The sequence below is a fragment of the Xenopus laevis genome, chromosome 2L (assembly GCF_017654675.1).
Source record: "Xenopus laevis strain J_2021 chromosome 2L, Xenopus_laevis_v10.1, whole genome shotgun sequence".
Classification (NCBI taxonomy): domain Eukaryota; kingdom Metazoa; phylum Chordata; class Amphibia; order Anura; family Pipidae; genus Xenopus; species Xenopus laevis.
Genome location: NC_054373.1, coordinates 81,902,368 through 81,924,757, shown reverse-complemented (window position 1 = coordinate 81,924,757; position 22,390 = coordinate 81,902,368). Strand labels below are relative to the sequence as shown.

The 22,390-nt window shown below is 36.6% G+C and overlaps 1 protein-coding gene across 1 annotated transcript; it reads right to left on the bottom strand.

Annotated features, from left to right (window-relative positions):
* Positions 1–1,297: 1,297 nt before the first annotated feature.
* atp6ap2.L (ATPase, H+ transporting, lysosomal accessory protein 2 L homeolog) lies at positions 1,298–22,358 on the bottom strand. Its single transcript, NM_001095981.1, is given in 9 exon segments — positions 1,298–3,046; positions 4,596–4,715; positions 7,375–7,524; positions 10,297–10,350; positions 11,475–11,612; positions 12,297–12,392; positions 12,729–12,857; positions 14,695–14,822; positions 22,238–22,358. Coding segments are annotated over 9 exon segments (1,047 nt in total). The 5' UTR covers positions 22,275–22,358; the 3' UTR covers positions 1,298–2,851.
* Positions 22,359–22,390: the final 32 nt, after the last annotated feature.

Sequence of the window (22,390 nt, the reverse complement as noted above, 5' to 3'; positions counted from 1 at the left end):
CTTTCTAGACGCAACTTCACATTTTAGTGAATTAGCATAGTATTAACTAATTTATCTGGCGAAGTACCGTTCAGTCGCGAAAATTAACCCTTTAGTGAATTTGCACCTAGGCCGATGCAGTACTTACACAGGAAGGATTGGTGGCCAGCAGATCAGCCGATTCTTGGCTTTCATAAAAAAATCAAGCTCCGTGTGGCGCTAGCCTTGGCCAGTATAATTTTTCAGTAAGCACTGGCATGCCACAATTATAGCAAAACATGCAAATTGCACCAGATTTACAATCAGTAATGTCTGTGCATTTTCGTTATCCTTGTATTGTGACTTTTATATTCTATATATACAGTATATTAGGAGTCCGTTCCTAAGCTCAGGTAATGGACAGCAGCACAAATGCTGTGAATCAGAAGAAAAGATGGGGAGCTACTAGAGACATCTTCATGAGAACAGGTAAAAAAAGGGCTGTGGTTGCTTTTAGGCTGGTGCAGAAGCCCAAAGCATTATGTGGAGCATTTATATGGTCCTGTAGTCTTGATATGCTCTATTTACATAGTGAATCCACTCAGTTGGCCCAGTTTGTATTTTATTCATGTCTAAAACTTTCTCCTAATACTAGGATTATTTTATTTTTTGACATGTTTATGCTTTTTGTTCTAAGACAGTTTGCAATTTTTTAGGGATAAACCAAATCCACTATTTTGGATTCGGCTGAACCCTTCGTGAAAGATTAGGTCAAATACCAAACCAAATATGCACATGCAAATTAGGGGTGGGAAGGGGAAACATTTTTTACTTCCTTGTTTTGTGACAAAGTCACACTATTTCCCTCCCTGCCCCTAGTCAGGCTGGCCAGAAGGATTCGGCCGAATCCCAAACCCAATCCTGGATTTGGTGCATCTCTAAATTTTTGTCTTGATTTTATTTTCTTTTTGTCTTTAATTATCTTGCAGCTAGAATCATATTTAAACAGTTTTTTTTTTTTATTTTCAAGGCTCCTTATCTCAGCAACCATGCAATAGTGTGAATGGACCATTGAAATGTGAATACAAGAGGGTCTAAATAGAAAGTGATAAAAATAAGAAAAGACCTAGCACAATTAAAGAACTTCTGATTCAATGTGAATGTTAACTTTCCTTTTTGAAAGGGTAGTTGAACTATAGGTCCATACACAACTGAACCATACCATGTCTAGCCCCTCAAGAGCTACTGCAAAATGCCAGCAAGAGAGAGGATAGAACCAAAGGTAAATTGTAATTTTATACATATATTGTGCAGAATTAAAATGAAACAGATACCATCATGAAATAATTTATTTTATTAGCCAATTATTACGTTTTTCAAAATCAACAAGTATCTCCAGAACCAATCCAGGTGTTGCTGTTCAAGTAACAGAATACAAGTTGCTTTACAAATATATCACTCAAAACAATAATAAAACAATAACTGGCTGGATATTGTTACATTACAGTTTTTTTTTTACTTCTTACACCACAGTTGAAAATGAAACCTTCACAAATAAATCAAACATCTTAATCCTTAGCGGAGAAAACACAAAATGAACAACAGTGACAAGTGTGCAATACAACACAAACATAATAGAAACTGGGAGTAAGACACTATATTCTGCACACAGATATGGAATAGAACGTTTAAACTTCAATTTCACCGTAAGCAAATGTTTTCCAACACTTAAATTAGGTTTGGGGTCAATACTAATTTGAAGTCCTCTTATCGTCATGAGACAACAACTATAATGTATTATTTGTATGTAATAAAACAGCTCAGGACAAAATGCGGCATAAAGTATTGGAGGGGAAAACCTATACAACCACATTATGTAGGAGAAACTAGCAAGTCACTACTGCTAAAATACAAAGGATTACTTAAACATGGACACCAGCAATGCTTTTGTAACTATTTAATTCATTTAATTTAGGACAGTGCAATGTTAGGTGTATTTGTAACAATCACAGTAGTTAATGCAACATGATTTCATGGTCCATAAAGACAAAAAGAAAAACAAAATGGCCAGCATAGGTACAACACAGGTTTTCTGTGGTTTTATATATTTTTAGTTATTGGGAAATATTGCCTTGGTTTACATTGCTAAGATTTGCAGAGTCATTATACAATTCCCCACACCATGTACAAAGTGCAAAAAAGGCCACAATCAGGCAATTTTTGCATTTTGCCCACTGCATAGGGCTTTGTGCTCCACTTCTGCGGCTACCTTCACTAATAGTGCTGAGGCACAAGGTATGGAGTGGCAGGAGGTGCTGCTCTCTGTATGAGGGATTTTTTTTTTGGGCACTTGTTTACAAGAGCAGCAGACCCCTGGGTGCAACTGCTATTTACATTAGGGCTAAGGGATACTACTTAGTGCTTTTGCACTTGCACACAGGGGTGAAGTAAATTATCCCTTTGGTCTTTCTCCATTAATGCAATGTTAGTTATTTTTGTCCTGAACCAGACAATACAATTACCATTTAAGCTGAAGTAACAATAAGAAGGATGGAATTCTGTACATTTTCAGTCAACCACATTTATCTTCGAGATGAATAAAGTACCTGAATATGAAAGCCACAAGTTTCCATTTCTCATAGGGGCATACATTACCATGAGCCTGTACTTTTGTAGGGGCACTAAAGTCTCTGCTACATTAATAATAATAAAACAGACCTTTTTCCAACATAAAATAAATCTTAACATCGAGGCGCTGTTCTATTTTCTTTTTAAAATGGCTCTGCTTTATAACATTTACATACCAGGGACAGCCTAAACCTCACTTAAAACACAGAGAAGGTAATGTCAGAAAACATGGGATTTAATTTTGTTATAGAAGAAATGAATAGACTTAGTCCATTCTGATCTTCTGGTTGGTCATTCTGTAAATGATGCTATCATAGCCAGGATCCATGTTCCAAAGACTGTACGAAATTGCAATCACTGCCAGTGCCAGTCCAATCATAATCCAAAGGATAATGTTGAAGATAACTGAATAGTCAAAGTTGTACTGGTATGCGAGATTATAAGGGCTACCAGGATTGCTCTAGAGAGGAAGAGAGACAGACAGAGATTAACTGTACAGATAAATTTAGATTAGATTCAATTTTAACTTTTTACTTGTAACTTCTAATGCCAAACAAAGCAAGGAGCACTTTGAGAGCATGAATTTGGGTTTGGGGCATTTCTCTGGATGTACTGGAATATACTTTACCTTCAGTAAAAGCCTCATGTAAAAAAGTTCTCATAACGTTTTATTTTATGTACTGGTTGCATTTACTGTGCCATGTTCCTTTTAGATTGCTATTGCAATTCTGATCAACTTTCCAATTGGTCTTCATTATTTATAATTTTTTAATTATTTGCCTTCTTCCGATTTACAGCTTTCAAATGGGGGTCACTGACCCCATCTAAAATACAAAGGCTACAAATGCTATTGCTACTTTTTATTACTCAACTTTCTATTTAATCCCTTTCCTATTGATATTCTAGCCTCTTTTTCAAACCAATGCAAGGTTGCTGGATTCATTTTAGGGATGCACCAATTCCAGGATTCGGTTTGGGATTCTGCCTTTTTCAGCAGGATTCGGCCGAACCAAATCAAAATCCTAATTTGCATGCGTCGGGGAGGGAAATCGTGTGACTTTTTGTCACAAAACAAGGAAGTAAAAAAATATTTTCGAAAATACCTAAAACTCAAGCCGAGCAAATTCAATTATGAGATAACCATGAGCCAGAAGAGCTGGGGTTCACAAACAACTTGATAAAATTAGAATAAACCAAAGCTTCTGCTCATGGATAACGTGATATAGCCAAAAGTATCAGTATAGTATATAATATAACTTAATGCTGTGTTAGAGGCTCAATAAAGTCCACGCTGTAGTATGTTAATAAGCATAATAGCCACTTATTTATGAGCATAACAAAGTTAGTGAGCCAACGTGAATCCATTTAGTCCGATGTTAGTGTGCAGGAGTTAATTCCCAAATTGTAAATTCCTTTTGGTGCTCAATGATTAATGTAGTGTGTTCCGCAAAGTTGTTCAGCAGCTGAGGCCGACAGGTCTGTCAGATTAACTGCCGCCCAAGATACTCCTACTGGTGCTGTTAGTTATTTTTGTCCTGAAAAAAGATTTTCCTCTTCCCATCCCTAATTTGCAAATGTAGGATTCGGTTCGGTATTCACCTGAATCTTTTGTGAAGGATTCGGGGGTTTGGTAGTGGATTCAGTGCATCCCTAATTAATTTAGACCCTAGCAACTAGATTGCTGAAATTGAAAACTAGAGAGCTGCTGAATAAAAAGCGAAATAACACAAATAATGAAAACCAATAGTCTCAGAATATCAATATCTACATCAACTAGCAATTAGGCAAGTTAAAATAGAATTAAAATGTTGAAATTGATGGACGTGTCTTTTTTCAACCTAACTTACTATGTTACATCACACGTACATTAACTCTAAGGTGAACAACCCCTTTAATGAACTGAACCTTGTAAACATAAATCGTCTAATCGGTAATCATAAAGTCAGGTGTACAAAAATAACTGGTGTATGAGCTAGCGAAATGCAGATCAGTATCCAACAGCAACTTACAATAGCTTCAGATGCAAGAATCGACCGACTTCTCCGCACCAAGGGAATTTCAAAAGAGTCAACAGCCACGACTTCAACTATAGCATTTCCTCCATAAATACTGTACATGTCATCTGCAAACTGAAAGACAAGATTAGCATGCAGTCTCAGCTTATAAACATGCGCATCTCACTCTGTCACAGAAATCATATAAAAGGGAGCACAGAAAGACTGATGGCTCTAAAGGGATAATCCATACAGCATCTTCTAGAATTATTGTAAATCAGATGGAAAGTAGGAGTCTAAATTTGACTAACTATGCAGAATAGCTCTAAGTAAAACAATGTACCAATTGAGACACACACATTCACAGTTTACATAATAGACTTTAACTACATGCAACAAGGTTGAGAAGTCAGGGCTTTAGGAAAGGGAATTTCTAAAATGTAGTTTGCTACCAGGTAGTAATGTGATTATCAAGTCTAGAGGCGTATAACAACCAATCAGCATTTACTGGTCATCTGTTTGAAAGCAAATATCTGATTTCTGGGTGCAAACTTGGCTACTTCTACGTATTTTATTACATTACTCAACTACAAGCTGAACCTGTATAACTGATATATCTTCTTTTTTTTGTTCAACCTATTCTTATGAGCGAGTAGAAATAAAACAAGTTTTACAGCAATACGGGCAACTTTTTTTTTTTTGGCCGATGTACTCAAAGATGCACCTTGCACAATGCATTACAATGTTAGCTTTTATACACTTAGGGGCCGATTCACTAAATTCGAGTTTCGAAGTAAAAAAACTTCGAATTTCGAAGTATTTTTTGGGCTACTTCGACCATCGAATGGGCTAGTTCGACTACGAATCGAAGGATTCGAACTAAAAATCGTTCGACTATTCGACCATTTTTTTAAAAAAAACTTCGAGCCCCTAGTTCGCCATCTAAAAGCTACCGAACTCAATGTTAGCCTATGGGGAAGGTCCGCAAATACTGAGATCGTACGATCGAAGGATTATTCCTTCGATCGAACGATTAAATCCTTCGAATCGAACGATTCGAAGGATTTTAATCCAACGATCGAAGGAATATCCTTCGATCAAAAAAAACTTAGGAAAGCCTATGGGGACCTTCCCCATAGGCTAACATTGACTTCGGTAGCTTTTAGATGGCGAACTAGGGGGTCGAAGTTTTTTTTAAAAGAGACAGTACTTCGACTATCGAATGGTCGAATAGTCAAACGATTTTAGTTCGAATCCTTCGATTCGAAGTCGTAGTCGAAGGTCGAAGTAGCCCAAAAAATACTTCGAAATTCGAAGTTTTTTTACTTCGAATCCTTCACTCGAATTTAGTGAATCGGCCCCTAATATAAAACTCATCTACATAGCGAATTATTGCACATATTTACATGCATTTTTTTAATATGAATGTAAAAACAGTAATTATATTAGCAGCTTTTTGTTTTTTGTGGCAGTAGAACTGGATGAAACTGTAGGCAGTGCAAGTACAGTCAGTGGTCCTTATCTAGATCAATAATTATCGTTTTGGAGTATGTGAAGGTAAGAAGGGTATAGAAGGGTATACTATATAAACGTAGGTTATGCCACACTGCTTTTCTCTGCAGGCTGGAAAAGTTGATATACTTTAATGGCATATACCTGTACATGTCACTACACATGGGGTCGGGATTGGGGGTGTAAGCCTGAGAAAGCTTTTTTTCACTTTCATTGCAAAGTCTGCTTTGTGACAGGCAGATTCTTTTAAAGTCACAGATGGCATTGACATTTACCAACTGGAGAGAAAATGGCAAGTGTAACATTAGCTTTAATTTTCCTCTCTCTTTCCATTTTACTTGTGTAAATTAGTTAGAATGCTGTGTTTTTATAGAAGACTAAAGGGAATTTCAGACTACTTTGTTTAATAGTTTTTAGGTAAAGCTATACTAGAATCATGTCACAGAAAAAAGGCAGACCCATAGTAACATTCCAGAACAAAAGTGACTAACATTGAAAATTGAAGCAACTTTTGTAACCACTCGCTTTGACTAAACCATGTGCATAGCTTTCATTTTCATAGTTTATCTTTACCCTGACAGATATAACAGTGTAACATACATCTATTAACAGTTCCATAGAGCAATGTTGCTTCTGCTGTATAAGAAATGATGCATTAAAGGAATTGTTCAGTGTAAAAATAAAAACTGTGTAAATAGACAGGCTGTGCAAAATAAAAAATGTTTCTAATATAGTTAGTTAGCCAAAAATGTAATGTATAATGTATAATGGCTGGAGCTCTCTTGGTTTCCACTGATTGGTTACCCTGGTTACCAGACAGTAACCAATCAGGGGAGGGGCCACATGGGTCATATCTGTTGCTTTTGAATCTGAGCTGAATGCTGAGGGTCAATTACAAACTCACTGAGCAGTTATGTACCATGTGGCCCCCCTTCAAGTTGCTGACTAACTCAGAGTTATAGCAGGAAGTAGTGTTATTATGTTAGACATTCAGTCACTGCAGCCTTTATACATTACATTTTTGGCTAACTAACTATATTAGAAACATTTTTTTATTTTATTTTACAGCCTATTTACACAGTTTTTATTTTCACACTGAACTGTTCCTTTAAGGAAGCTGAAAACTATATTATATATTTAAACAGAACTGCCATTGTACTCCTGCGTATAGATCAGTTATCGTTAATGTTCTTTTGGGTAAAAGGAAAAAAAAAAAGACAAATGTAATGGGGCATAATGAAGAAGTATTTTCTTATAACAGTTTTTGCAAGAGATGGCTTACCTTTTGGAGAAAGTCAGAAAGAATTTGGACTGCATCCTTGAACTTTGCAGATTCCTCTCCATAACGTTTCTTGATCTCTTCTAAACCAGTAAGTTCCAGGGAATAAATATCTGGGATGTTATCTTTGGCTAGATGCTTGTGCCCAGATAGCTATAACACAAGACAAAGTACATTAATGTAACACATATAAAAGGATTACTATTTTAATTTTTTTGTATTCAAACCCTTGACCAATACAATGGGCAGGATGGGGAATCTGCTGCCATGCGGCTCCCCTTGTCTTTCTAACTGCAGGCAGATTTTGGCTCGAAATAAACAATTTAGAGTTTCAGCACAAAAATCCACCACATTGAAACAATGCTTCCGGTGCAGGAAAAGCAGGAGCATTGTCTGGCCCTAGCTTTAAACAGTTGAAAAACAAATAACATACCACCAAATCATTAAAATTACTACCACAACCATTATCAGTTAAGGGTAAAAACATAAAGCACAGATGACAAAACATCTGAAAATAGCTTTCAGTTGGCATTTGTGTCAATGGTTGAAGGTAAAACATCTGAATTTTGTAATCATGCAAAAAAGTGCCTTTTCTTGCAAGAGAAGGATGCCTGAATGATGCAAAATAGAGGAAAATCCTTACAAAAGAGAAAGTTTTAAACCAGCCAAAAATGGAAATAAAGTTTATGTTCAGGCATGACAAACTGAGCTGATCTGACCACTGCATTGGCCTAGGGATAATAGCAATGATAAGTGAATGATGCAGTGCTCACTGGGTTTTTTCTTGAAATCACAAAAAACAGGATTTTCCACCAACTCTAATTTGAATGTGAGATATCACATCTTGACCCTGGAAACAGTTCTAATTTAACTATTCTCCACCTAAAACCTGCTGAGGTTATGTAGGAGTCAATAGCAGAAGTCACTTGAACTATTTGAAGATGTTAATAGTAGTGATGAGCCACATTTTTGCCAAGGTTCGCTTAGAAAATGACACCCCATAGACTCCAATGGGGGAGAAAAAAAAATTGAGTTTTTTATTCGGAGGAAAACTCGATTACAATTAGATTTGAGTTTTCGGGTTGGGACTATTCAATCAAATTCTGGATGTTAAAATTTTTCATAAATAACATACCATTCGAATAAAATCGAATTTATTAGAGTTTAAAAAAAATTCACATTACTCTAAAATTTGACCTATGATAAATAACCCCCTTGGAAGCTGTTAATTCATCATCAAGAATACAGCAATACCCTTTGCCATGGTATTGCCATTGCCATGGTACAATGTTTACATTTTCCTGATTAACCTTTATCTTTTCAAAAACACAGCACATAAACACACTTACACCAAATGAGCTACAGCTGTCATTGCTAGAAAAAGTGGCTCTAAAAACTATCCAGATGTGGGGATTAAATATATATTTTTCCTAAAAATGTTTTTTTTTTCAAAACACAATTAAAAATCCCCATTACAGTAAATGGGAGAATGGACCATGTGCCTGAATACTATTGCTATATAGAGTATCATTGTTTACATACACTTTGGGGCAGATTTACATAGGGTCGAATATCGAGGGTTAATTAACCCTCGATATTCGACTGTCGAAGTTAAATCCTTCGACTTCGAATATCGAAGTCGAAGGATTTAGCGCTATTCGTTCGATCGAAAAATCGTTTGATCGAACGATTAAATCCTTCGATTCGAAGGATTTTATTCCATCGATCGAACGATTTTTCTTCGACCAAAAAAATACTTAGAAAGCCCATGGGGACCATCCCCATACGCTAATATTGACTTTAGTAGGTTTTAGGTGGCGAACTAGGGGGTCGAAGTTTTTTTTTTAAAGAGACAGTACTTTGACTATCGAATAGTCGAACGATTTTTAGTTCGAATCGTTCGATTCGAAGTCGTAGTAGCCAAAAAAAAAAAAACATTCGAAATTCGAAGTTTTTTTTTTTTCATTCCTTCACTCAAGCTAAGTAAATGGGCCCCTTTATATTTGCCTGAAACCAAAAAATAGGTAATCTGCACTCACAGCTAACAATTATGCATGGAAAAGGAAGGATGCAACTACATTTATAGTTGAGAGGGCAACGTTCTATTCACATAAAGTCAATTATAATTATCTGTTAGTGACATATCAATGGCTGATGTAACATCGAGAGCATTTGAACCTACCTACAGATACATACAAACAATATTACAATAATATGGGAATAGGATGATTTGCAAATCATTTAAACCCTATTTGTAATTGCAAATAGCACAAAGACAACAAAGTATATGCTAAAACTGAGAAATGTTGATTTTAAACTTAGTTTGAATTTAAGGCCCACAACGTATTTCAAAAATTTTGGACAGGGGCATCATCTCTTCTTTTAACAACTCTCTGTAAACTTGGGAACAGAGGAGGCCAATTGCTGTAGTTTTGAAGTGAAATGTTGTCCCAGCCTTATTTAGGATTTCAGCTGCTCAACAGTTCTGGGTCTCCTTTGTTGTATTTTTGTTTCATAATGTTCCAAATGGTTTCAGTGGGAGCCTGGGTCCAGAGAAGGTGGTTGTATTTTTGTATCAAATCATGGCTATCCGATATTGGCTTTCGGCCCTGTGCCTTGGATACAGAAATTTCTCTGGATTTTATGAATCTTTTAATAATATTATGTACTGTAGATTATGAAATCTCCAAATTCTTCTAGCGCTTACACAGTCTTTTGTTGCCCCTGTCCTAACTTTGAGTGTTGGTGGCATTAAATTTAATGTTTTTCAGAAAAAATAAAAATTTCCGCACGATTCCCAATTAAACATAGGGTTTAAATAATTTGAAAACAATTGCATTGTTTTATATTTATAGGGTTATGGTTGTAATAATCAGTGTGTTGATTTTATGTAAGTAAATCGAAAATTAATTATTTGTAACGTACCAGAGTTATGATATCTTGTAGTACTTGCAATTCAGATAAGAACAGCCGGTCAGTCTTTAAGTGAGGAAAGAGACAGATATATATTTAGTTCTAAAAAGGGAAAACATACTTATACAATTTATAAGGATGACTTTTCTGGTTGCCGATTAAATGATAAAAAAAATTATACAATGATGTGAACAACTCATGTTTATATATTTTATATATTTAATTGCTTAGTGGCATCAGAAGCAAAGTATCTTTAACTTATTGGTAATTTAATTTACATGTAACAAGAGGCTCCTTTATATCTTAAAAATAATCTATATGTATAGAACGAATACTATACTGGCTTTAGTGTGTAATACAACAGTTTAAAGTACTACTTAAAAATTAACATAATTTTCTCAAAGGGGTCTTTGCTTTTTTTGCACAATGAAAGAAAACTTAATTCTAAGCAACTTTTCAACATTAATTAATTACACCATGTCAATGGTTTTTGTTGGCACTGAATCCAGGATTCGTTTCGGGGACCAGCCTTTTTCAGCAGGCTGATTCAGCCAAATTAAATCTGAATTCAAAAAATCATGTAACAAACAAAATGTTTAACCGCTCCTGCTGCAGAAACCCCTTGTTTCCCCCATTTACATATGCAAATTAGGGTTTGGATTCTGTTCAGTATTCGGCCCAATCTTTCACAAAGGATTTGCCCGATTCCTAAGATGGAGTGGATTCAGGGAATTCTTAGTTTTTTGTAAATGTTATTAAATCAATATACTTTATGTATGACTGTTTACATTCTCTACATTCCAGGTTTTGACTTCTGAAACAATGCTGCAAGACAGCTGCTTTAAAAACCCGGATGAGACTCCGGTTACATTTTATTAAGTCAGACCCAGGCAACAGAAAGGGACGAACATACAAAACTTTCAATAGCAATTAAATTTACACATAACTCAAAACAGCTAAAAACTTCTTAGTCTAATTGTATAGAGGGAAGTTTCCCACTTTATTCATTGTGCAAAATAGCCCATTTTGCCCCTTCCCAGAAAGAACCACAGAGGAAGCTCCCATTACACACTCATGATATTAGCAGCATAAAAACTGTGCAACGGGGGCACATATATGTTCCCTTAAAGTACTATTCTTTGTTACTCAGTACTGAAAAACATCACACTAAAACAGAATAAGTCACTCACCTCATCATTTTTATTTAAAGAGCTAACAGGCAGGGACTGAATTATAGAGTTGTCTTGTTCCAAGCGGGTCCGTAGCTGTCGCAAAGTGACTGACAGATCCTCAAACACAGTGTTCGCTTTTCCAACCATGTAAACTCTCTGATGAAATAGCAAAGGTGCATTAATAAACTCTTGTAAACAGCAGAAATGAAATATAAAAGGTGCAGTGCATGCGAATGGAAATTTCCATTTTATTCTTTATAGTTTATAGTAAATTACAGCTTCCTGAAGCTTAAATTAGAAAATAAGAAATAAATATTTTTTCCCCATTAGTTTACAAACATTGCATGCAATTATAATTGATCTGCACAATTATACACTCTATATACATACTGTAGTACTGTAGAGAGAAAAGCATAATATTTATACTAAAGCATCTTCCAATAAAACTTTTGTTTTTTGCCTCTGGCATTTGCCACAATCCACAGATTGCCAGTCCGGCCTGGTTCCTATGGGTTTTTCGGCCTGTGCTACAATAAAATATATTCAATTTAGCCCTACATCTGCCCTGTCTGTTCCTTAAATTTTTTCTGGAAAACACAACTCGACCATTAATAAATCTGTCCCTAATTGTAGTTATAAAGAAATTCTAAAACCACTAAAATTCGAAGGTTGATAAATTGGTCTCCAAGAGTACAGCCCCTAAAGTACTTGTTCGGGCAGATATTTTTTCTTGTTTTATGGGGTTTTTTTTTTGCATCTGTCTAGCCTATAGTTTCAGCCAGTGGTACAAGTACAATCTATACATAGACTTACAGTGCTTAAAATATATACTGTACTTACTTCCTCTATGGGGGCAAGCTGCAAAATTACTGGCATTTCTTCAGAAAACACAGAATGAACAGAATTTACAACACTGTCAACACTGTATGGAACAGCCTGTGAGAAGACAAAAGGGATGTTAGTGCAACAGTCAAACCATGAGCTACTTATTTATCTCCAGCTGTTAATGTAAACAAAAACTCAGAGCAAAGACACACGTGGCATTTTGTCAGCGAGCCTTTTGAAAAGAATAACAGCGATTGATTGCCATGCCGCAAACATTCCGCTTTTTGTCACTGTGATTTGTACACTATCCTATGGCTGCTAAGTCGCCACAATCGTGATTGTTAAAAAGTCACGGCAACGAATCGCCACATGTCTTCGCCCTTACATGTTTGTATTTAAATTGCAGGAAATGAGCTGAAAATAAAAATTACAAATTACAGTACTCACATTTTCCACAGGATAGGAGAGTCCATTGGCAGCAAGCGGGAGCTTATTCACTCCAGTAACTGTCACGAGGACTGTAGCACGAGAGCGCTGGAAAAGGTTGCCCACTCCTAAGCCAGGCCAGGGCAGATCCTGTAAAAATATACTGAACTGAGCACCACTCTTACGAAGCCTCCCCCACAAACATTTACAATAGGCCGATAAATATACATTATTGTAAAATGGTTAGTAAATCTGAAAATTAAATTAGTAAAATAGTCAAAATGTATATTTCAGTGAAGCATACATCCAATATCATATTAATTACAGAAGTTCATGCACAGAACTGGGTGTGCGTTATACGAAATTATACATAATATCAGATTTATTTTTATAAGTAGATGTAAGTAGATACTGGAGCCTCTGTCACAGACTTGCGAGGATACTTGATTACTCTTCACATGTACATTAGAGGACATTATAGACAGATAGCATAAAGAGGATCAGCACATCAGATGCTATCCCTTTAGAGGAAAAGAACTTTCATTTGAAGCAGCGTAGGTGGTTCTTCAAAGTGAGGACAGTGAGGTTTTTGAATGCACTGCCGGGTGATGTTGTGATTGCTGATTCTGTTGATGCTTTTAAGAGCGGCTTGGATGATTTCTTGGGCAAGCATAATATCCAAGGCTATTGTGTATACTAGTATCTATACTAGTATAGATATTGGTGAATATATAGTTTATGTGAGCGTCTGGAGGGGTCGGTGTGAGTGTGTGTGTATGGACACTGGGTTTCATTTGGAGGGGCTGAACTTGATGGACTTTGGTCTTTTTTCAACAAACCTTTACTATGTAAACCAAACTGAATGACTCATTCTTAAAGGGATACTGTCATGGAAAAACATTTTTTTCCCCAAAATTAATCAGTTAATAGTGCTGCTCCAGCAGAATTCTGCACTGAAATCCATTTCTCAAAAAAGCAAACAGATTTTTTTATCTTCAATTTTGAAATCTGACCTGGGGCTAGACATATTGTCAAATTCCCAGCTGCCACAAGTCATGTGACTTGTGCTCTGATAAACTTCAATCACACTTTACTGCTGTACTGCAAGTTGGAGTGATATCACCCCCTCCCTTCCCCCTCCCCCAGCAGCCAAACAAAAGAACAATGGGAAGGTAACCAGATAACAGCTCCCTAACACAAGATAACAGCTGCCTGGTAGATCTAAGAACAACACTCAATAGTAAAAATCCATGTCCCACTGAGACACATTCAGTTACATTGAGAAGGAAAAACAGCAGCCTGCCAGAAAGCATTTCTCTCCTAAAGTGCAGGCACAAATCACATGACCAGGGGCAGCTGGGAAATTGACAAAATGTCTAGCTCCATGTCAGATTTCAAAATTGAATATAAAAAAATCTGGTTGCTCTTTTGAGAAATGGATTTAAGTGCAGATTTCTGCTGGAGCAGCACTATTAACTGATTCATTTTGAAAAAATGTTTTTTTCCCATAACAGTATCCCTTTAAAAAGGTTACACTGGACCAATCCTGTGTATTCATCACTCTGTTTCGCTGGCAGCATCTAAACTTCTTATTTCTTGTATGCAGATGGCATTCAGATTCCATATTCAGAGCCCCCCTTCCTGCTGCTAACTACTGACATTCAGTCCCAGATCTCTGCGCTTGGGTACTTTGATATGATTAGGAGTTTTGCCAACAATTATACTCTGCCTATGTATTTTGCCAAAAACAACGTATAAGCACTTATAGATTAGTACACAATGCCACACTGAACTCCTTATTTTATTTATGACAACCTTGCCCAAAAGATAGATGTTGAAAAACCTGTAGAGCCTGGTGACCAGCGGATCACAGCAACCCAATAATATGAGAGTTCAGCAACAGGACATCCACAACATATATTGTCTAATCATATTCTAATTACAATGCTTGTACTTTTTATTTATAAAAACATCATTTTACTCCTACCTCTTCCACGGAAAATCCCATTGACAACGAGATGATATCTGGAATCCTGTCAGCCGGAACAGGCCAATTTCCCTCTTGGAATATTTGATTTTGTGGTGACTTCAATACAGTGAAGTCAGCTGAAGTTACTGAAGGGAACAAAAAGCAAGAAGTGAGCAGAAAACTCTAAAAACATTGTTGCATCTTTCTTCATTCTTACTATATATATATATATATATATATATATATATATACATACATACATACATACATACATACATACATACACACACACACACACACACACACACACAATAGTCGATTTCTGTAAATATAAAAGGTTTAAGGCAAATTTTCACATGGGGCTCTACCCAACACTGGCTTTAAAGAAACTGTCTAAAAATGCTTTCAAGCTGAATATGGGGTGGCTTATTTGAACTGAACATTCATTAGAATCAACTCGGAGGCATGTGTTCAGGCATATCTGGATCCTAGGAGCAATGGCGTGTTGTTAACAAGATGAAATATGGATTAGCAAACAAAGCAGAACTTTGTGCAATATTGTTAACACCAGGGTGTTGCAACGCAATTCAGTGTGTGTCTAGAACCATAGAAGGCCTAGGCACAGCACTTTTCCAGCGCTCTCATGCTATAGTCCTCGTGACAGTGAAAGCTCCCGCTTGCTGCCAATGGACTCTCCTATCCTGTAATGTCATTTTTTTTCAGCTGATTTCCTGCAATGTAAATACAAACATGTAAGGGCGAAGACACATGGCGATTCATTGCCGTGACTTTTTAAAAATCTCGATTGTGGCGACTTAGCAGCCGTAGGATAGTGTACAAATCGCAGTGACAAATAGCGTAACATTTGCGGCATGGCAATCAATCGCCTTAATTCTTTTCAAAAGGCTCGCTGATGAAATGCCACGTGTGTCTTTGCTCTGAGTTTTTGTTTACATTAACAGCTGGAGATAAATAAGTAGCTCACGGTTTGACTGTGGCACTAACATACTTTTTGTCTTCTCACAGGCTGTTCCATACAGTGTTGACAGTGTTGTAAATTCTGTTCATTCCATAGAGGAAGTAAGTACAGTATATCTTCTAAAGTGCAGTAGTGATTTTTACAAAGTTGCATAGTGCTTTCACAAAAGGAAATGACACAAGGGGGCCGATTCACTAAGCTCGAGTGAAGGATTCGAATGAAAAATACTTCGAATTTCGAAGTATTTCTTTGGTACTTCGACCATCGAATTGGTTAAATTCGTTCGAATTCGAACGAAATCGAACGAAAAATCGCTCGACTATTCGACCATTCGATAGTCGAAGTACTTGCCCTTTAAAAAAAACTTCGACCCCCTACTTCGGCAGGTAAAACCTACCGAAGTCAATGTTAGCCTATGGGGAAGGTCCCCATAGGTTTGCTAATCTTTTTTTGATCGAAGGATTTTCCTTCGATCGTTGAATTAAAATCGTTCGAATCGTTCGATTCGAACGATTTAATCGTTTGATCGAACGAAAAATCCTTCGATCGATCGATCGAAGGATTAGCGCTAAATCCTTCGACTTCGATATTCGAAGTCGAAGGATTTCAATTCGAGGGTCGAATTTCGAAGTATTTTCAACTTCGAAATTCGACCCTTAGTGAATCTGCCCCAAGGTGTTATGGTGATTCTTTCATATAATGTAACTCAGGATTTGTTCTGTACAGTTAGAAAAGCAACACTGTAAAAAAAAATGATGATGATGATGAAACTTAGCATGCTGCTTCTCCACTCTCTGGTGGTATTAGCAGCTTACAAGATTTCAAAACACCATAGTGTTCCTTTTTTTATAAGACACTTCTGAGAGCATGTCAAACAGTCACTATTTCCAGCGTTATAATGAAGGTAAACCTTTGCAATACATGACGAAGCATAAGTGGAATGCACAAGGATGGGAGACACTGGCAAAATACATCTCCTGGTTCTTCAAAAAATGTTACAGATGTAAGTTCTCCTGGTCTGTAACAGATTCTGATTCTACATTGTTTCAGGAGTCAGAACCAGTGGTTTAAAGAATATTAACAGCCATGCAGCTGCTTTTTGCAATACTATTACATTTAAAATGTACTTCAAATTCACTGGAAATGTTTTATTAATGTATAATGGAAAACTGCTTATAATTACATTATATATTAAAAAAGTTTAGTCCTTCAATAAAGGAAAACAAAGCCGTAGGTGGTTACTTACTAAAAACCCAATTTTTTCTGGACAGATCTTTTCCGACATTTATTATACCCTGATGCTACAAAAAGCTGGAATCCGAAAATTCGCCATCTCAAACCTGCCGAGTTCATGTGTAAGTCAATGGCAGTTGTCCCTATCCCAATTTGAAGATATCATGGTCTGCCCTGGGTTTAGCCCGATAATCTGAAAAATTTGGGTGTTTTAAGCAATAACCTGAGAAAAAAATCGAGCGATTCAGGAGAAAACTCTGAAAAAATGGTACGATTCAGGTTTTTGCTCTATTTTATGGAGTCATTTAGCGATGCAAACGTTTCAAATTATTTTAATGGTGAATAAGGTAAAATCGTGAATGGGAGTTTGGTCCAGCTTTCTTTATTTTAGTAAATAACCCCCTAAATGTAAGGAATACCTATCTGTGCTTGAAATAACAGGTTTAAAGGTGGCCATAGACATAACAATTACGATCTTTCTTGGAAAAGATCTTTCCAAGAAAGATCGTTAGTTTCAATATATGTGTAGAGCTGAATCGTCAGATATACATAAAGAAATAATAGAATTCTACCTGTATCTGATGATTTAGCACTAAGAATGGCCAATGTTTGGATACCTTCAAAGGCACCCGATCAAAAATTTCCGTCCAGCCCAATCGACAAGCCGACATTCAAGTCTTCTGCCGATATCGGTCGGTTCGTTTCCCACCATACACACAACGAATATTGTACGAAAATTAGTTTCATACGATGTTATCTGTGCGTCTACGGCCACCTTTACTTGCAAATGGTCAGTGAAGCTTGAGATATAAATGGCTTACTCCTAAAAATGTATTCACAAGAAAACATTTTACTGCACAGTAAGCATATATTAGGTATGTCCAATTTGTGGCCCTGCAGAAGTCCCATGACAGCTACTAGGAGTTGTAATTCAACTACGTAGAGAAGAATAAAGCTAAGAAATAACACGGGGACAGTGTTTTTGACTAGGGATGCACCGAATCCAGGATTCGGTTCGGCCTTTTTGAGCAGGATTCGTCCGAATCCTTCTGCCAGGCCTAACCCTAATTTGCATATGCAAATTAGGGGCGGGGAGGGAAATCACGTGACTTTTTGTCAGAAAACAAAGTAAAAATGTTTTCCCCTTCCCACCCCTAATTTGCTTATGCAAATTAGGGTTTGGATTCGGTTCGGTAATCGGCCGAATCTTTCACGAAGGATTCGGGGGTTCGGCCGAATCCAAAATAGTGGATTCGGTGGATCCCTAGTTTTGACCATGGAGGCCAAGGAAAGGAAAATGCATCCACTGATATCAATTAAAAGAAAGTCTAAGTCTGTCTAGGGACACTTGGGAAATCTAGGAAAGATGGCTGCATCTCCAGTGAAATCTCCTTGCCCTTTAATTTCCTTTTTATAGTATACTGGAACAAATTCATATAAGCAGTTTCCAGTAAATAACACTCACCTACCCCTTTGCACATTTGTATGTTTAATACACACACAAACCTGCCTGTCCAGAAACTAAGCTGTTGACACACAAAACTGTGTTGGCTGCTTACAGTAAACAGAAAGGTTTACAGTCAACAGCCATTTGCAGATTAGAGGTCAGCTGGACTATGCAGCACATGAGATGACAATTTTAACATAGAAAACGGTTGTAGAAGTGGATGGGCCTGTGACAGATAGTGACCAGGGGGCGAATATAATACAGACTGAAACTGCCTCTAAGCACGAGAGACAGAGTAAGTTCAGATCAATGTACTCTTAAATACACAACCATACTAATTATTGCCTCCATGCTATCAAAGGAAATAAAAGGAAAAAAAATAACCCCTTTTTTGACATGAACTCAACACAAATACAATACAAATTATGTAATAAAAAGGACACAAATAATATCTAAACTTACAAAACAAACAAAATATATGTATAGATACAGCACACCCAGCCCAAGTGGCACATGCTAAAGGTAATTGGCTATTGCCTGGATGCTCAAAAAGCGCAAGTAGGAAACATAGAAAAATACATTCTAAAGAGTTCAATATTTCTGATCTTAAACAGGAACTATCATGGGTTCCTCTCAATCTGAAGAATCATGTATGTCTATGAAAAAAAACATTTATTTTTGATAGTTCAGATATAATTCATAGTACACTTCTTATACTTTAACTAAATAAGCTTATCTTATGTCAAGAGTGGTGCTTTTTATCATTAGTGAATAAATGTGTGAAATATTCCTTAGAATGATGTGATAAATGATTAGGACGTCTCATGCATCTGTCCTTGTATCACTGAGATTTTTTGCCTTTTACTGGATCACTCAAGATATGACAAGTGGAAACAGGTTACTCTGACCATTTGCTTGTTCCAACTACAATAAACTACATAAAGTACATTCTGCTTAACTTTTTCTGAGAAATGCATTTTGACCTGAAACTTGTATGGCAATTATTTTTATTAGGTGGTCATGGACAGGACATGAACAAAGTGAGCAGAGCAGCCACTTTGTCTATCATGTAATGGCATATAATATACCAGAGACACAAATATCGTTTAAATTATATCCTCATTAACAGTGCTTAGGGATGTCACCTAATATAATCATTGTTCAGTGATGTCATCGGTTATAATCCATGCTTAGGCGTACATTTGAATTATTTTAATTATTTTAATTATTTATCCCCTGTTGTAAAATATGAGGATACTGAAAGTCACCTCTGAGTTCCATGACCTGTGCTTTAAGAGGGTCATGGAACTCAGAGGTGAATTATAATATCATCGCTATATTTTACAATTGAGGGTATTTTTTTTACTGTATATTTTACAGCTACTGGAGAGGAAGGAAAGAGTGACCAGCTTTAACCTCTAAAAATAATTACTACAGACAAACAAGTTACAAACAGTGTGGCTTATTAATGAATGAATGAATTAATTAAAATTAACTTTCAGTATGATCTAGAGAGATATTCTGAGACAATTTCTAACTGGTTTTCATTTTTCATTATTTGCGGTTTTTGAGTTATTTTGCAGCTCTCCAGTTTGCAATTTCAGCAATCTGGTTGCTAGGGTCCAAATGATCCTAGTAAATATGCACTGGAGACTGGATAATGAATAGGAGAGGACTGAATAGAAAGATGAGTAATAAAAAGTAGCAATAACAATACATGTTTAACCTTACAGAGCATTTGTTTTTAGATGGGGTCAGTGACTCCCATTTGAAAGCTGAAAGGAGTCAGAAGGTTGCAAATAATTAAAAAAAAAACAAAAAACAAATAAAAAATGAATGCAGATAAAATGTTGCTTAGAATTAGCCATTGTAGAAGATTCTAAAAGCTATCTCAAAGGTGAACCCACCCCTTTTATAATCTAACCTGATCACATATGCAAAATGCAAAGGCACATTAACTTAATAGAAATAAAAACAATGTAAGCCTAATGTAAAAATCTAATGTTAAATCACTCTGTGCCTCTAAAACAACTCTCTACCTTATATTATCCTTATATTTTATAATAGGGTATACATTTATCCATATAAAATCAGGAAGCTAATTTAAAAAGGACCAGGACAAAAAGGTCATGTAAGTGACTTCCTCTCGTGACTAATTTAAGGGGGACGGGTGGCACTTCATATTTCTGTGGTTACTTAATTTACAGATTAGTAAATATAATCAAGCTGTATCATTCATTATGGCTGTTCATGCTCTAATTTCTCGAATATTTTTGCAAACATATCACATTTACAAAATTAGCAGCAGTAGTAATAACCCCTATTAATCACTGCACACTGACAAAGAATGTCTTCACAGTGGGAGTTATGTGTAATATCTTCCTGGTCTTGCAGAAGGAATTCAAGTGGAGTCATGTGATCTCTGCAAAAATCACATGCGACCTTACCACACTCTCCGCACAACAGATATTCTGCCTGTTTCTTCTCTCTATGAAACCATTATGTGCATATTCTATTAAACAGAAAATCTAAATACTGAAACTACAGCTAGAACATATATAAAAAAGTAGGGATGCACTGAATCCAGGATTCGGTTCGGGATTCGGCCTTTTTTCTTCCGAATCCTTCTGCCTGGCCGAACCGAATCTGAATTTGCATATGTAAATTAGGGGCGGGTAGGGAAATCACGTGACTTTTCGTCACCAAAGAAGATTTTTTTTCCACTTTTTACTTTCCTGCCCCTGATTTGCATATGCAAATTAGGATTGGGTTCAGTATTCAGACGAATCTTTCACCAAGGATTTGGCCGAATCCCAAATAGTGGATTCGGTGCTTCCCTATAAAAAAGAGAAGACGATTTGTACATACAAGTCAAATATCTTTTTTTAAAAAAAAAATATTTTTAAAAGACTATGTCAAGCTGCAGTGTGATGGGCCTGACTTGTGAAAAATCCCATGATGGTGTTACTTTCCCTTTCAGCATTATCTAATTTTAAGTTGCACATGCACATCATATATATACGAGAGTTCCCTGTGGAAAAATAAACCTGCCTTTGTAGTAGTAATAATAATAATATCAGTAAAGATGTCTAATTTTCCAAGCGACAACTCAGGTGTGGGTATGGGATCTCTCATCTGGAAACCAGTTATTCATAAAGCTCCAAATTACAGGAAGGGCATCTCCCATAGTGGCCATTTTAAGCAAATCATTCCCTTTTCCCTGTAATAATAAAACAGTAATTTTGTACTTGATGGTAACTAAGCCACATGAATCCATATTAGTATGAAAACAATCCTATTGGGTTGGTTTAATTTTTCCTTGGATTTTAGCAGATTTCAGGTACGATCGGTTATATTATAGAAAGTCCCCTTATCCAGAAACCCCAGTAACCTGGATAATAGAGCTCATACATTGAAACAGTTAATAGTAATTAAAAATTATCTATCTGGATAACATAAAATCTTAATATCCCGCTTGATAATCCACCATGGGGGGGAGGGGGTCACATTAAAGCCAACAACACAAAAAAACCCATAAAGTGCATAGAGTCACAGGGGGGAGCTCCACAGTGGGGTTCTTTCCCTCCCAGTTTCTTTGCCATGACACGAACAGGTTGCTTTCTGGTTAGTAAAATGATGCTTGCCACCAATGAGCCATTTCCAAATCTGGTTAGTAATGAGCAAATAGACTTCCTTTTTCTTTCCTATCCATACTGCTCACTTACACACACATACAATCCACACGCACATACAACACACAGTCCTTATTAGAAGGAGTACGTCCGATGCAATTGTATCAGCCCTTTGTATCAGCCCTTTGTATCAGCCTATTCCGCTGTGGATAAGCAGCAGCTTCGCACATGAATGGCAGTGAGTCACACAGCTCATTCTCACTACATTACCTGCAACTACCAGGGCAGCGAGGACGAGGCGCAACATGCTTTCGGAAGGCAGCAGAACCGCAGCAAATTCGAATTACTGAATGAGGAATGAGGAATCCCTCTGCAGAACCTTGAAAGGTGATATTCTCTTCCGGTAGCAGCTAGTTCCTATAC